This window comes from Culicoides brevitarsis, chromosome 2 (assembly GCF_036172545.1).
Source record: "Culicoides brevitarsis isolate CSIRO-B50_1 chromosome 2, AGI_CSIRO_Cbre_v1, whole genome shotgun sequence".
Taxonomy (NCBI): Eukaryota; Metazoa; Arthropoda; class Insecta; order Diptera; family Ceratopogonidae; genus Culicoides; species Culicoides brevitarsis.
Genome location: NC_087086.1, coordinates 22,909,392 through 22,922,990, shown reverse-complemented (window position 1 = coordinate 22,922,990; position 13,599 = coordinate 22,909,392). Strand labels below are relative to the sequence as shown.

The window sequence follows — 13,599 nt, the reverse complement described above, 5'->3', positions numbered from 1 at the left end:
TTAAAACATGAAAAATTGAGGTCCAAAGTTTAGCAAATTTGCGAAAACGCCAAATCTCCACACTTACACATATAATGGAAGTAATGTCATATTTATATCGTTAGAAATATTTGCTGCTTTCAGCTCGATTATACTGCCGTAGCGTTCAGGAGAGCACTACAAAAATTGAACCCAGCTGATATATGTACCTTAGTATTTAGAAACTTTTTAAAGAATTTTTGAAACACATGAAACTTTAAGTCTAAAATTGAATTTTTGCAGTAAAAATACATTGAAAATTAAAAGAAAACAACTTCTAAAAATATATCATATATGTAATAGTCAAGAATATGAAAAAACTAAAAGGATTTTATTTAACATAAATTTTCAGATTTTACTTCAGACTTTACTCATTGATAAAATAAGGACATTTAATAATATTTCGAATTTTTGCGCTGGCTTTTGATTTTTTAAATATCATTTCATGTTTAACAAAAATGACGTCTCAACAAAATGCCAATTGGCCGTTGCCCCGCTTCACCATCGGACTCTGCCATCATCACAGCCGACGACAACAAGTCAACCCCTAATTCATCGTGGGATGCATCTCTAGTAGGTGAGTCCTAATCAAAATAATTTGAACATTTGGGGCACTGGCTTTTGATTCGTTTTTTTATGTTTTCTTTTCATGTACCAAAATGTGACGTCTCCACCAAATGCCATCGGCCATGTCCCATCAAAGGATCGAATCGTGATGCTGTGATATTAGTTTTAATTAGTCTATTTATTGTGATATCCTTTACCGTTAAAATCTGTGCCTTGTAGAGTCCCTTTAAAAGTTTATAAAATTATTTATGTAACTTAAGTATAGTCATCTCATGTAAATTAAGTCGAAAAAATAAAACATTATTGTATTGTATTTAATAATATTATTTTAGTTTATAAGTGGCATGGAGATTTTTAATGATGATGACTTTAAAAACTGCACCATATTAGTTTTCGAAATTTTCAAATTGTCAGTAATAAATAAAGTTCTTTTTTTTTCATTAAATAGACTTTATAAAAAAAAAACAAATATATGTATTTTGCGCTCATAAAGTATTTTTTTTATTTCTAGAATGATTTTTGAATTAAATTAAAGTTTTATGTAAACAAACCGATTTAATAGAATCTATGAAAAGCAATCCAAGCTTCTTTACACACAGGGTTTAAAAAAATCGCCTTTTGAGCATATATTTTTGATTTTCGGAGGTCCGTTTTTGAAATTGATATTGAAGCTAAAGCTAATAGTTGAGCTGTGTTTACTGCGCTGTAGCTTTTGTCTAGTAAAATGTTGCTTGAAGTTAACCTGGCTACAGATACATCATAACTTTTTTCACCTGAACTAATCATTATATTACTGAGAATTCTTCTCCATTCTGATCTATCAGGAAAACAATGAATCATGGTCGACACGTAATTGATCGCCTTTTTTGTGCTACTGGTCAATAATAAATATTGAGTAGTTACAAAAACAATATCATTTCCAAATTGAGGATCGTACTCATACTTTTTCATTTGGTTTATTGCCAATTTAGCTAACTGAAAATCTCCATGAAGAAGACCCATAGAGCATGAACTGAAAAATGCTGATAAATTTTTTTCGCAGAATGATTGAAAAAGAAGAGTTTTAGCATCTGTTTCTCCTTGATGTAGATATAAAATTGATGACATTGCAGTTAATATTGATGATTTTTGTACATCGTTTGAAAATGATTCCAATGCATTACCATAAATATTGTACGACGTATCATAATCATGTGATTTAAAATATGACAACGCCATACCAACTGTAGATTTGAGCTGGGATCTTGACATTTTTTTAAATGTCTCAATGGCTAAATGAAATTTTTGCAGTTTTATGTACACAAATGCAAGGTCACATAAAATATTGTCTTGTTGTTTGTTGTCGAGGTCAGCAAATTTAAGCGCTGCCGTATATGCTTTCACAGCATTAATGTAAAGCTCTTTTTCAACACATAAATGAGCCAAAAAACAGAATGACTGGGTATTCGTCAAGTAATGTGATTCAGCTTCTACACAGTCATTAAACCAATTAATTTGATCTATAGCTAAAACCACAGCATTCATGTTATTCATCAAATATGAGTATTTTGGAAGAACAGATTTTAAATTTGAAGATTCATTGAGGATAGAACAAATGCTATTAGTATATCCAAAAGCAGACTGTCTACTGAAACCAAGCTCGGTGCTATGCCTGTAAAGATCGACAGCCTCATCAATATCTCCAATTTTTTCTGCAATAACTGCTTGTCCCACCCATGCGTTGACAAATTTTTCATTAATTTGTTGACATTTTCCAAATGCGTTATTTGCTAATTTAATGTTTCCCTGAGATAAATACAGAAGAGCAAGATTAGACCATGATACTTCCGAACGTTTTTCGATATTCAATGCTTGTATGAAACAATGTTGAGAAAGTGCGAGATTTTTCTCTGGTTGAAGAATTGAAATTACACCTAGTAAATTCCAGTTCTCCCAGGATTTTGGCTCCAATTGAATTGCGTACTTTGCCGACCTATGTGCCAAAGTTATCAGATGTCTTATGATTTTAATATTTTTTACATATGAATTTGTACATGATAAGTAAGTTTTTGACAATTGTCTCCATAAAATATGGTCGTTAGGACATAGTGATATGGCTTTTGAAAGACATTTGACTGATAAGTGCATCAAATTACAGTCTTTTTCCTTAGTTGACCCTTGAAATTCCTCTGGTAATTGCAGAAAGCGATTCTGATTATTAAGTTTCCATACAAAGTTAAAAATATCCGCGCAAAGTTTCCAAACATACACAAAATCGCATTTTAATTTTAAAAGTTTAGTACAATAGTTTAAACTTTTTTGGGCGTTCTGTCGTGCTCTTGTATAACGGTGCTGTTCGGCATAAAAAATTGCCAGATGATAGAATGTCTCTGCGATGCCCACTAATGCAGGAGCATAATTACAATTTTCGTTCAATAGTTTTTCAAATCCACTCAGTGCTTCTTTGAATTTTTGTAAAGTTCTGTAAATACAGCATATTTGATAACGAATATACGTTGCATCTTCAGGACATGTGATATTCATTTTCATCGCTTTTTCATACATATTCAAAGCAGATCTATACGATCCTCGTGCTTGGTAGGCATCTCCTAAACTTGAATAAAATAGTAATTCTGGGTTTTTAAATCTTAATGCTGATCTGAGAGCATTAACTGCATCATTGTATTCTTTTTTAGCCAAATAATTTAATCCTAGCTGAAAGTATGCCCGTTTTGTACTAGATATGTAGGTGTATTGTATAGCTCTTTGCAACAACTCATTGTTTTGCTCCAAATCCTTTTGTTTAAGGTAAATTGCACTTAAGAGTTGCACAGCTTTTGAATTTTCAAAATCTATCTCAATGGACTTTTTTAAACATTTAATACATCGATCTTTATCACCAAGTTCATTATAAGCTTTTCCAAGCCAGTAAAATATTTCAGAATTCGAATTGTCCATTTTAGCGGCTTTTAAAATATATAAAATAGCGGTTTTTGTGTCTTTAAGTTTTAGAAATGTCAAACCAATTTCTAAGACGAGCATACTATCCATCAAAAGTACATCGTTCGTAGAAAAATGTTCATTTGTTAATAATGATTTGCTTTGAGATGATTTTAAAAATTTTAACGTAGAAGTTATATCTGAGGCACAATTCAAAGATTCCAATTTTTTAATCGTCTTATCAGCACGATCAAATTCCTCACAACTCAAAAATGCCCTAAAATAAGATTAAAACAATTAAATTATAATAAAAATTAAAAAGATTAAACCTCACTTTGTTAAAAGTATAAGAATTTCAATTTGCTTGGTTGGTTCTTGTTCTTTAATTAAGAGATATTTACAATGGTCAATACCTTTCATCGACTTGTCTACATCATTTTGATAAACTAAACACCTAACAATCCGTATATCAATTGGAATGACTTCTGAGTTTTGATTATACAAACACTCAGCCGTTGAAAAAGCCCCTAAGTTTATGAAGATATCGTACAAGAGATTAATGCATTTGTGCCACTTTGGTTCAATCTTGTAAACTGAAAGAGATTTAATATAGGTAATATGAATATAAAATTTTTTTGTCAGACTTTAAGAAAGCAAATATGCACCTGCAAGTGCACTATCGCGTGCATTTTGAAAATTTCTAGCCCTATAAAATATTATAGCTTGGGCCATTAATCCAACTTTCGATAATGAATTTCTTTTTATTAAATCCTGGATGTATTTTGACGTATTTTTAACCTTCATTTCAACATAATCAGGCATATCAATGTATATTTTGGCGAACCATTCCAAAAAATATGTTTCGTTCACATAAATGTCAATAGCTTCTACAAGTATGTTCAATAAATGTTCATGTTTGCGTTTTTTATAGAAGATCCCTATAAGTCGACCATATCTTTCTTGGCGTTTCGAAATGTTTTGGTCTATTATAGTAAATTCTAGAGCTTCTTCAAACTGAAAGATTACCAAAGTCTTAACCAAATAAACTGATTACCAAATAAACATTAACTTACAATATCCATAAACAAATCTTCTGCTCTATCTGGATTCTGCATTAATATTTCAACAATTATAGACCAAGCTAATTGCAATCGTAATTCATTAGCTTTGCAATCGGATGCTACATATTTTGTTTCATCGTAAAAAGATTTTATAAGTGATGTTACATCTGATACACTGAGGCATGCATTTAATACCTTTTTATAATTTTCTTTACATTTTTCCCTGCAGAATAAAAAAGGTATTTTATATCATTATTATGCTTTTCAAATGTACGTGTTTCTCACGGCTGTTGTCTTAGCAATTTAAGAAATACCATTGGTAAATCTTCTTCAGGAGCGCAAGACATCAAGCCCAGTAAAGCCAGATTTTGGTCATTTGATGTTGATATTTCCATTGCTCTCTTAAGATATTTAGTTGCTTCTTCTTTGTTTGAATCTTGATAACATGCTCCCAACATTACTAAAGCTAAATAATTGTCTTTTTCTATTTGCAAAATTTCCTAAAGTGAGAACAAACATCATTAAAATGATATATTACTTATATTCAATTATTAATAGGTACCCGGCATCTGTTAATGGCCTCAGGAAATTCTTTCAATTTTACTAGCTCACGAGCTTCTTTAAGTTTACGTTTAATATCTTTAGAACTCATTTTGGTAGAAGCATCAAGTGGAATATATCAATATTAAAATTATTTCAAAGTATTTTAAAACAGAGATTATAAGTACACTTGTACTAACTATTTAAGAGTTGAAGCAAGAAAAGAAAATAAGGCAACGAATTATGATTGTGTCTTGGGATGAAAACACATATCAAAATACACCTTATTTAACACACCCCAAAATAATCAGGTGAATAAGAATTCCGTCCTTGTGGTGACTTTGTTGAACTTATCGTTTTTAGTGCAAAAGTAATTTGGTGAGAAAAATTCTGAATAAGTGAATAAGTGATAAGTGTAAGATTTTTCAATTTTTTGAGGTAATTTCCAGATGTTCTTGTTTCGTGTGGCGAATTAATGGGATAAGTGATCAAAAGCAGGAAATGCCACGCTGATATCCACGAGACTCGATCACATTTTGTCATTTTCATTTTCATTTTTATTATTTGAATAAAGGTATATGTACATTGTTGTTAGAAATATTTATGGAATACAAAATAATTCTTTATTTATAATCATATCAGTTTGCATTTATTTTGATAATTTTTTCACTTCTCTCATACCGAAATTTCTTCTGTATATTTTGATCGATCATTCAAATCTAAGATCATTCGTTTTTCAGGTGATTTTTTATTTTTAACTGGCGCCTGATTTAAGTTATCCATACGCTCAAAAGTATTTTTGATCGATAAATCATTTTGTTTTTCGCCTGCTCCTTCAGATGGCTTTTGAACAAATGAGTATTCTGGGGGGTGAATATTCAATGATTTTCTAGGGGGCACAGGAGGAGGTCCATTACTCTTTGCATTAGGATCTGTGTTTTTTATTGATTTGAGAAGTTTTTCAGCAATCAATTCACTATCTAGCTTGCATTCATATTGTTTTCGATCCTGTTTGCGATAAATATGTTTTTTAGATTTTTTGTGTAACGTACCAACTCTATTGCAATTACAGGGGGAGCAAGTTTTACTATTCTCACATGAGTTTAGTAAATCTTCTTCTGTGTTTTTATTTTCATTTATACTGTTTTGGCTCTTACTTTCAGAGTAAATGTCAGAGCATTGATTTACTAAAACTGTATCATATTCTGTTTCTATATAATGATGACAATCTTCTTCTTCCTCGTCACTACACATGCATTTCAAATCTAGATCATCAAAACTAATATTTGACTTAGTTGATTTTGAAATGTCGAAAGAAATGTCAACGTTATTGGAATGAGTTTGAGTAGCCACGTTGTTAATTAATATTTTATTTTTTTTAAATTCTTTTTCCTCGGATTTATCATTTACTGATTTTTGATTGATTTTCGATGAGTTGACTGTTTCATTGTTTACGACATATTTTTCTGATATCATTTGTGTTACATTTAATTTATTTTCTTTATGGGCTAAAGATTCTTTGCTTGCTTTTCGAGAATTCATTTGAATGTCTAATGTAGACATTAACTGATTCGATCGTGGTTGCTTAAATACTTCTAGTAAAAACGAAATAGTGCCTATTGCAACTCCATTTGGTGGTGTTCTTTGAAGAAGAATCTGCAACTGATTTTGAAGACATTTTATTTCTTCCAGAGCTTCTTGGTCAGTTATTTTTTCCGATGCACCTGTTGAAAATTAAAACTTAAATAAATTTCAATTTGACTTTGATGTGGAGGAAAAACGAAAGAAATAAGTTAAAGTTATCTTACCGACTTGAGCAGTTGAAGTCGTACTATTACCATATTTGTTTATTTGTGATCTATGAATAAATTTTGTGTGAGATGCTTTTATTCCTACCATAGGCTCATCGTGTGCCTTTTCTCCTCCACGCAGCACCATATAAACCTAACAAAAATTTTTTAGTCGGACTTGTAAAATACTAAAAATATAAAAAATATTTACCTTACTGCCGAATATTAACGCCAACAAGAGGGACACAGTGAGTTGTGTATGACAAAAGAATATTATGTATAACAAATCTGGATTAGCAGGCGACTGAAGAAATAACCTGAAAGAAATATATTATTATTCAAAAACTTACAAATTAATTCTTATAAACGATATCTAATTTTTATTGTAAAAGAGGACCCTATAGATTCCTGAAAATTTAATTTATTTATTATTATTTTTTCTCCAGAAGTTACTTACATTGATACATTTAGAAAACATGTTAATAGAAATTCGTTGTATATTGCCATTGATATAAACCGACTTTCATTAAATTCCGAGGGAGCTTTGCGAACCATAATGCAGAGACGAACGCCCCAAGCTAAAAATACTACCTCCACTAAAAATGAATGAATCAAACTTTACTTGAACTTTTTCAATAAACAACAACAGTATAATCTCCCAAAATGAGCACCCAAAATTCAAATAAGTTCCCTTCTTTAATGATATTTTAGATACTTTCAACCCATTTTTTATTGAAAATATTCAAAATATACATACAGAGTTATACCCAATTTAAGATTTTTTAGATCTGCCAATTTTGGGAGATTATACTGTATTATATTATAAATTGAAATTAGGCTTCTGAAATGCGATGAAGTTGAACATACGTAATTCTGATCACTATCTCTCGTTTTTTTCTACAAACTTTCAAATTTTTCAAGAATTCATTAAATTATACATATCGGAACTTACTTGACGTAAATGTATGATCCCAAAAATCAGTTTTGCATAAGAATGCTTTTAAATTGTCCGCAGTTCGGCCAACAATCACGATAGGGGGTGCCACTAAAGTTCTAACTAACAATGCAACACCAACAAAACAACATAACAATGCCAACCGTTTTAGCAAAGACGCATCTGTAATAATGACCGTTTTTGCAGATCGGATTCGAAAAATAACAGATATCCTAAAATTAAAAGCAACATTGTTACATTATTGTTTTGGATCGCCGTACTTAATTCATAGTTTGTTCTATAAATACGTTTCGTATATTAAATAGAATAGTAATAAAAAAAACTGAATTTCATCATACCTCCATGTCTTCAACATTAACGCTCCATAAGTAAGAGAGAATCCGATTTCTCGTAGCCAAACTCGTATTGTACAAGTATATATTGATGGTGGTGGGTACATGACAATAGTCTAATAATTTTAAATACAAAATTAAGAAATTCATATATGGCGCCATCCATTTACGGCGTCGGATAAAAAGGGACATTTTTTGACAACCACCCCCCCTATAATCGGAAACCGTCGGAATTTAAAGACCCCCCCTTAATTTACGACGTACTTTTTAGTAAAATACCCTTTTTCAAGAAAAATTGTTAAAAAATAGCTCAGATTTATATGGAAATTTGTGAAAAATTGTACATGTTTACTCAGTAAGTTAAAAAACAGATCTAAAAAGTTTGAGCGTTTAAATATTACTGACAAATTGAACAAAAAATCTTAACTATAGAGAATTTATACGACGTCGTATTTTCGTTTTACCCCCCCTCCCCCTACGTCGAAATCCATCGGAAATTCATGGACCCCACCCCCCCTCAAACTCCCGACGCCGTAAATGGATGGCGCCATATGGACTATTTATTTCTTAAACTTACTGTACAATATATGAAAAAAGCACCAAGAGCAATCACACGAAGAAGCGCTGGACTAGCTGCCCTAACGACCTATTTTAAATAAAAAATAAGATATGAATTTTGGAAATTGGATACCAAATTTCTTTAAGTCGTAAAGGTAATTAAGTTAATAGTAAATATATAATACGTCACCTTTACTTGTTGGTATTTAAACGTAAAATAGGTCGCAGGTGGTAAAAATCCTATTACAACACATGCTAAAACTAATATACTTGTACGCATTGGCCAATTGAGTTCTGCAACACATGGCGATGCATCGATACAATGATCACAACCCTCGGTACATGGTAAACATTCATACGAAGCATCATCATCGTAAGTTGAGACTTCACCCTGCAAAACATTTATATATAAATATAAAATTACAAATTGTTACAAAAATAAAAGTCAATAAATATTTTTACATACCAGCATGTATTTTTCATATTCTTCTTCTAATGTACTACCGTTAAAATATTTTTGGTCGGTTGAGATGTCTGGAAAGTAGAACCCTATTTTACAAAAACAACGATATGAACCACGACGAAATCCTAATCCTTTCACTGGAGTACACTATAAAAAATAACACAAATAAGACCAATTGAATTTTTGTTTATTATTAAGATACCTATAATATAAGTTTTGAAATACTTTTTCATACAAAATGACAAAATTTTTACACATTTTTATGGAAGATTTGATACTTTAAAATTCATCTTAAAGTATTTCAAGTTAAAAATTTAAACAAAAACAAAAAACATTCATAATTGGGGTACAAAAATTCTTGAAAATTTAAAAATATTTTAAAATTTTTTTGAGAATTTTTTGAAAAAATGCGAAAAAAGATCAAAAAATTGTCAATTTTGATGAAACTTTCAACTTTTTTTTGCCCCATTTGATTTTCGACTTTTGAAATGACAGAAATGACAAAAATGACAAAGACATAAAAAAAATTGACGCGACCTTATATTAAAAAAAAAATTAAATAAAATAAAAGAATTTAATGAAAACAAAAAGTCGTTTCAATTTCCAAAAATATGTATAATTTTCTAAAATGTCATTAAGTTTGAAACTTACTTCTGTTGTTCGTTGTTTGCATTTATCAGTTCCTGCAAAAATGTTTAAAGGAATTGTCGTGCCAGGCGGTGGTAGTTTTTGTGGACACTGATCTATATCAACACGACGCAGATCTATATCAATTCCAGCAGTACCTCTATATTGTTTGAAATATACCGTGACATAATTATTATTTATTTTTTCATAAAAAAAAACATACTTAAAGTGATAGGTTCCATTTTCGTATCCGAAGAATGGCACTGTATAGGTCAGCATCCATATATTGCCACCACCACAATCATAGTATGGTTTTGACCACAAACCATTTTCATACTTAACAGTAAGAATTTCATCTCCTACTCTTTCAGTACTGTTAGCGTACAAATGAATAGCTGTGAAAAGTATCAATTATTTTATATTTTTAGTATTGTCATTAATATTTAATCTCACCTCTTGTAAATTGTTGATTTTTATCAATAATTTTTTCTGCATTTTTCCTAGCATTAAAAAACCACTCTGATGTATTACTTAGATATGGATAATCGGCTGCCAAATTCTTAACGAGAACGGTGTCCTGGTCGGGTGGCGGAAGACGATAGGCAAAAGGACAAAATAATCCCTTATAATAGGGATGCTCATTTAAATCAAAACAATGCCCTGCAGCAAAAATATTATCGTCAAAATCAACCATAGACAGTACCGAAGTATGTAATAAATGTTCAGATTCTTGGACAGCAAGAGGAGCAATTTTAAACAGTCTGAAAGTAAACAAAAAATAGTTTGTATAACTAACTGTGTATCCAGATGTCTCTTCACTAACCTTGTGAGCATATTAGCACGATTAACAGCAATTTCAGCCTCCACCCTGAAACGATCCTGTGCATAACGATCGACTACACCTTCACCTAAATTAAGTGCTGTTCCTGCGGTACAATTAGCTCCTAGCAAATGTTGACTCTCCACAATACGCAAAAATGTTGTAACAACATCACGTCCTTTAATTAAGTTTTTTCTATTTTCTCTGCTAACTTCATCCAGATCTTCCAACCCGATTTCTTCCATTTGGTATGCCGAATTAGTACCCTCTAAATCTTCCATATCATTCATAATAAATGTTATCTCGTCGATACTATTTTCATTAGAAACCGATTCAATGTCTTTGGTAATGAGAGGAAAAGTTTTCTCTTTTTTTTTAGTATCTACATGGGTTTTAGAACTTATAGATGTGACAGAAGTGCTTGAATCAAAATATAATTCTTTATTATGATGATTTATTGTATTTGTAACTTTTTCGTGATCAGATATTTTATTTATATTATTTATATTTGGTTTTAGTTTGGAAAATATTGATTGTTGCTCAGATATTATTTGACGAAGCACAACATCGCTTTTAGAAATTGGTTGAGCGTTATTATTAGCAAATGTTGTTTGTGATACTTCATTACCAATTGGTACCAAAACTTTTGAATTTGATGTTAGTTGACTTTTTTCCTCTTTTTTTAGTTTTAAAATTGACTCGCTTCGTTTAATTTTTATGTCGATCAAACTCACTGTGGCATCTATGATATCTCTATGTGATTTTAAGTATTCAAGACCTTTATCAACGTCTTTTTTAATATTTTCCATAATCCGCTTTTTTGCAATTTTTTTCTCGATGTACCTATTATTATTCACCACCTTTTTCGATACTTTTGTTGCTATTGTTTCTGCAACTCCTATATTATTTTTTCTCGAACTAGTATTCTTTGAAAATGCGTTCATAGGTACTATCGATTGTTGCAAATCAAAGTAATCACGTTCTCTTAATTGGCTCATTTGAAAACTCGCTGCACTGCCATTATATGATATATTATTATGACTAGAACTATTGTTAATAAGTAATGAAAATCCTGTTGTTGTCCCATTTATATCAAAAAAATTAAAAGTATCTGTTTGTGTTTCATTACTGTTTCCTTCAATATCTATCATATCATCGTATGCTAAGGTAAGATTATCAAGAGCTTTTAAGCCCCAACGCAAATGATCTTTTTCAGTTGTATGGCGAACACGAGAACGCCCATGTCGAATAAACAGGATATCTGTTTGTTGACATTTCACTCCGAATGTGTTAAACTGTTCATGAATTACCAACATCAAGTAAACGGCCACAAAAACATAGTATAAATTATTGGGCATATTTTTTTTAGATACTCCAAATCCCCAGTTCATTGTTTTTCTGAGAAGAGGATATTTATCAACACTATTTTTTTTATATTCCTTAATTATGAAAAGCCATATAATTTTTTTTCTATTTTTCTACGTTTATTTTTCCTTATGTCAACCTTTCTGCAACAATTTTTTCTTTGTAATTACTTTTATTATGATTTTGTTAAAGGGTAAAGAACTTACTTTTAATGTTTATGTATTTTAATACTGAAATTTTATCAACTCCATTATTATGTAATTAATATTCACTTTGTTTGATTTGAGGAGTTTTATAAATATTCTTTCCTAATATGCTGTTCGGTTGTGACTTTTTCAAAGAAAGTTAGCCGCGAAAACTATGAAAAGTTTGCAGCAAAAGTCAATAATGAACTAACACATCAAAAAGAGTTCCTTTTATCAAACCATGAAAAACGAGAAAATACTCTCATTTCTCTCATGAAAATGTTTCTTATCACTTACAAAAAAAAAAAGAGAAGGCTCTATGTTATGAGAGAGACACAAATAATAATAGAGAATACCCAATGCGATAGGATTTGCGCGTTCGTATACATTTTGATTTTGAAAAATATGTTAGTTATATTGTAGATAAAAAGGTGCTTACGGAGGCCAACACACGTAGTTTTGATTTAAAGATGTATTTAAGTGATTTGATTGATTGTTTTTTTTTTTGTAAAATTTATAGTTTGATAATTTATAGTTTTGTATTTTTAATAATAGAGGTTTTGTAGAGATTTTTCTCTCAATTATTAAAACAACTTAAAATTAAAATCTCACCCTAACAACATTGTGAAGTGTATTACATTGTAGAACAAAAAAGGACCCTTCGGATGGTTTCGGATGATGGCAGTCTTAAAGAAGGTCTTGAGCTGTTTACAAAGCTATATCGATCTCATCTAAGAAGGCAGAAGTTTAAAATGTTATGACCTTTTGAAATTTTTAAGGGTTTTCATTTTAAATTAATTGTTACGAGAAGATTTAGCGAAAAATGTCACGCATATTTTTTTTTTTAAATATTGATTTTGTTGAAATTTAATCAGAGTAATAGAGGTCTAAATTAACTAAAATGTGAATTTTTCCAAAAAAAAAAACCATTTTGAAACGAAATAGCGGTCTGAATGCTCAGATGAAATCCGTCTTGATGTATGGCATCACAGTTTGGCGAAGCGCTAGTAGAGCCAACATCGTAAGGCTTTTGATCTCCGTCACGATCCGATCACATTTGCGCAAGTGTCAACCGCCGACATGCATGCAATGGCGGAAATTCAGAATATTGAGTCATTTGGCTAGAGAATGTGACAATTGTTGTGTGCGAGAGCAGCTATGCAGGAGAACCTAATTGTCCGTTCAATTTTCGGACATGCACATTGACGACATTTTTGTCATTTCTTGTTGATTAGTTTTTTTTTAAGTTGTTCTGAATATTTCTTTTTTTACACGCGAGAGTTCCTCTGTGTGGTTTTTCTTTTGTGTTTCCACAAAATGACATTGAAGAAATAGCATTGAGCCAATTGGCTATCATTAAATGTTTTGGCTATGAATGTTTGGAAATTGTCGTACAAAC

General features: G+C 30.8%; 2 protein-coding genes across 3 annotated transcripts; both read right to left on the bottom strand.

Moving 5' to 3' along the window:
• Positions 1-690: 690 nt before the first annotated feature.
• Positions 691-5,309, bottom strand: LOC134830622 (superkiller complex protein 3). Of its 2 annotated transcripts, none has more exons than XM_063844165.1 (6): positions 5,128-5,309; positions 4,851-5,065; positions 4,578-4,788; positions 4,170-4,518; positions 3,839-4,097; positions 691-3,781 (listed from the first exon to the last, which is right to left on the bottom strand). In XM_063844165.1, the coding sequence occupies exons 1-6, from the start codon at positions 5,215-5,217 to the stop codon at positions 1,141-1,143; spliced, it is 3,765 nt and encodes a 1,254-aa protein (XP_063700235.1). In that variant the 5' UTR covers positions 5,218-5,309; the 3' UTR covers positions 691-1,140. The 2 variants fall into 2 exon arrangements, with proteins under 2 accessions (XP_063700235.1, XP_063700236.1); XM_063844166.1 differs by lacking the exon at positions 5,128-5,309 and having other exon boundaries at positions 4,578-4,684; positions 4,761-4,788; positions 4,851-4,956.
• Positions 5,310-5,748: 439 nt separating this feature from the next.
• Positions 5,749-12,041, bottom strand: LOC134828756 (uncharacterized). The gene is made up of 13 exons (XM_063841743.1): positions 10,654-12,041; positions 10,284-10,591; positions 10,054-10,225; positions 9,855-9,990; positions 9,207-9,350; positions 8,931-9,131; positions 8,760-8,828; positions 8,189-8,298; positions 7,848-8,062; positions 7,353-7,491; positions 7,107-7,212; positions 6,914-7,049; positions 5,749-6,829 (listed from the first exon to the last, which is right to left on the bottom strand). Exons 1-13 carry the CDS (start codon positions 12,039-12,041, stop codon positions 5,781-5,783), a joined length of 4,173 nt encoding a protein of 1,390 aa, XP_063697813.1. The 3' UTR covers positions 5,749-5,780.
• Between the last annotated feature and the right edge of the window lie 1,558 nt (positions 12,042-13,599).

Bases quoted from the DNA above. Each gene is read 5' to 3' on its own strand.
- LOC134828756 (XM_063841743.1), bottom strand. From the start codon at position 12,041: ATGAACTGGGGATTTGGAGTATCTAAAAAAAATATGCCCAATAATTTA. The intron at 8,063-8,188 runs GTATGATGAAAT...TTTTAATTTTAG, and splicing joins TTAATGTTGAAGACATGGAG to GATATCTGTTATTTTTCGAA. The intron at 7,213-7,352 runs GTAAGTAACTTC...TATTTCTTTCAG, and splicing joins TGTTTTCTAAATGTATCAAT to GTTATTTCTTCAGTCGCCTG.
- LOC134830622 (XM_063844165.1), bottom strand. From the start codon at position 5,217: ATGAGTTCTAAAGATATTAAACGTAAACTTAAAGAAGCTCGTGAGCTA. The intron at 4,519-4,577 runs GTAAGTTAATGT...GTAATCTTTCAG, and splicing joins AAGATTTGTTTATGGATATT to TTTGAAGAAGCTCTAGAATT. The intron at 3,782-3,838 runs GTGAGGTTTAAT...ATCTTATTTTAG, and splicing joins ATTCTTATACTTTTAACAAA to GGCATTTTTGAGTTGTGAGG.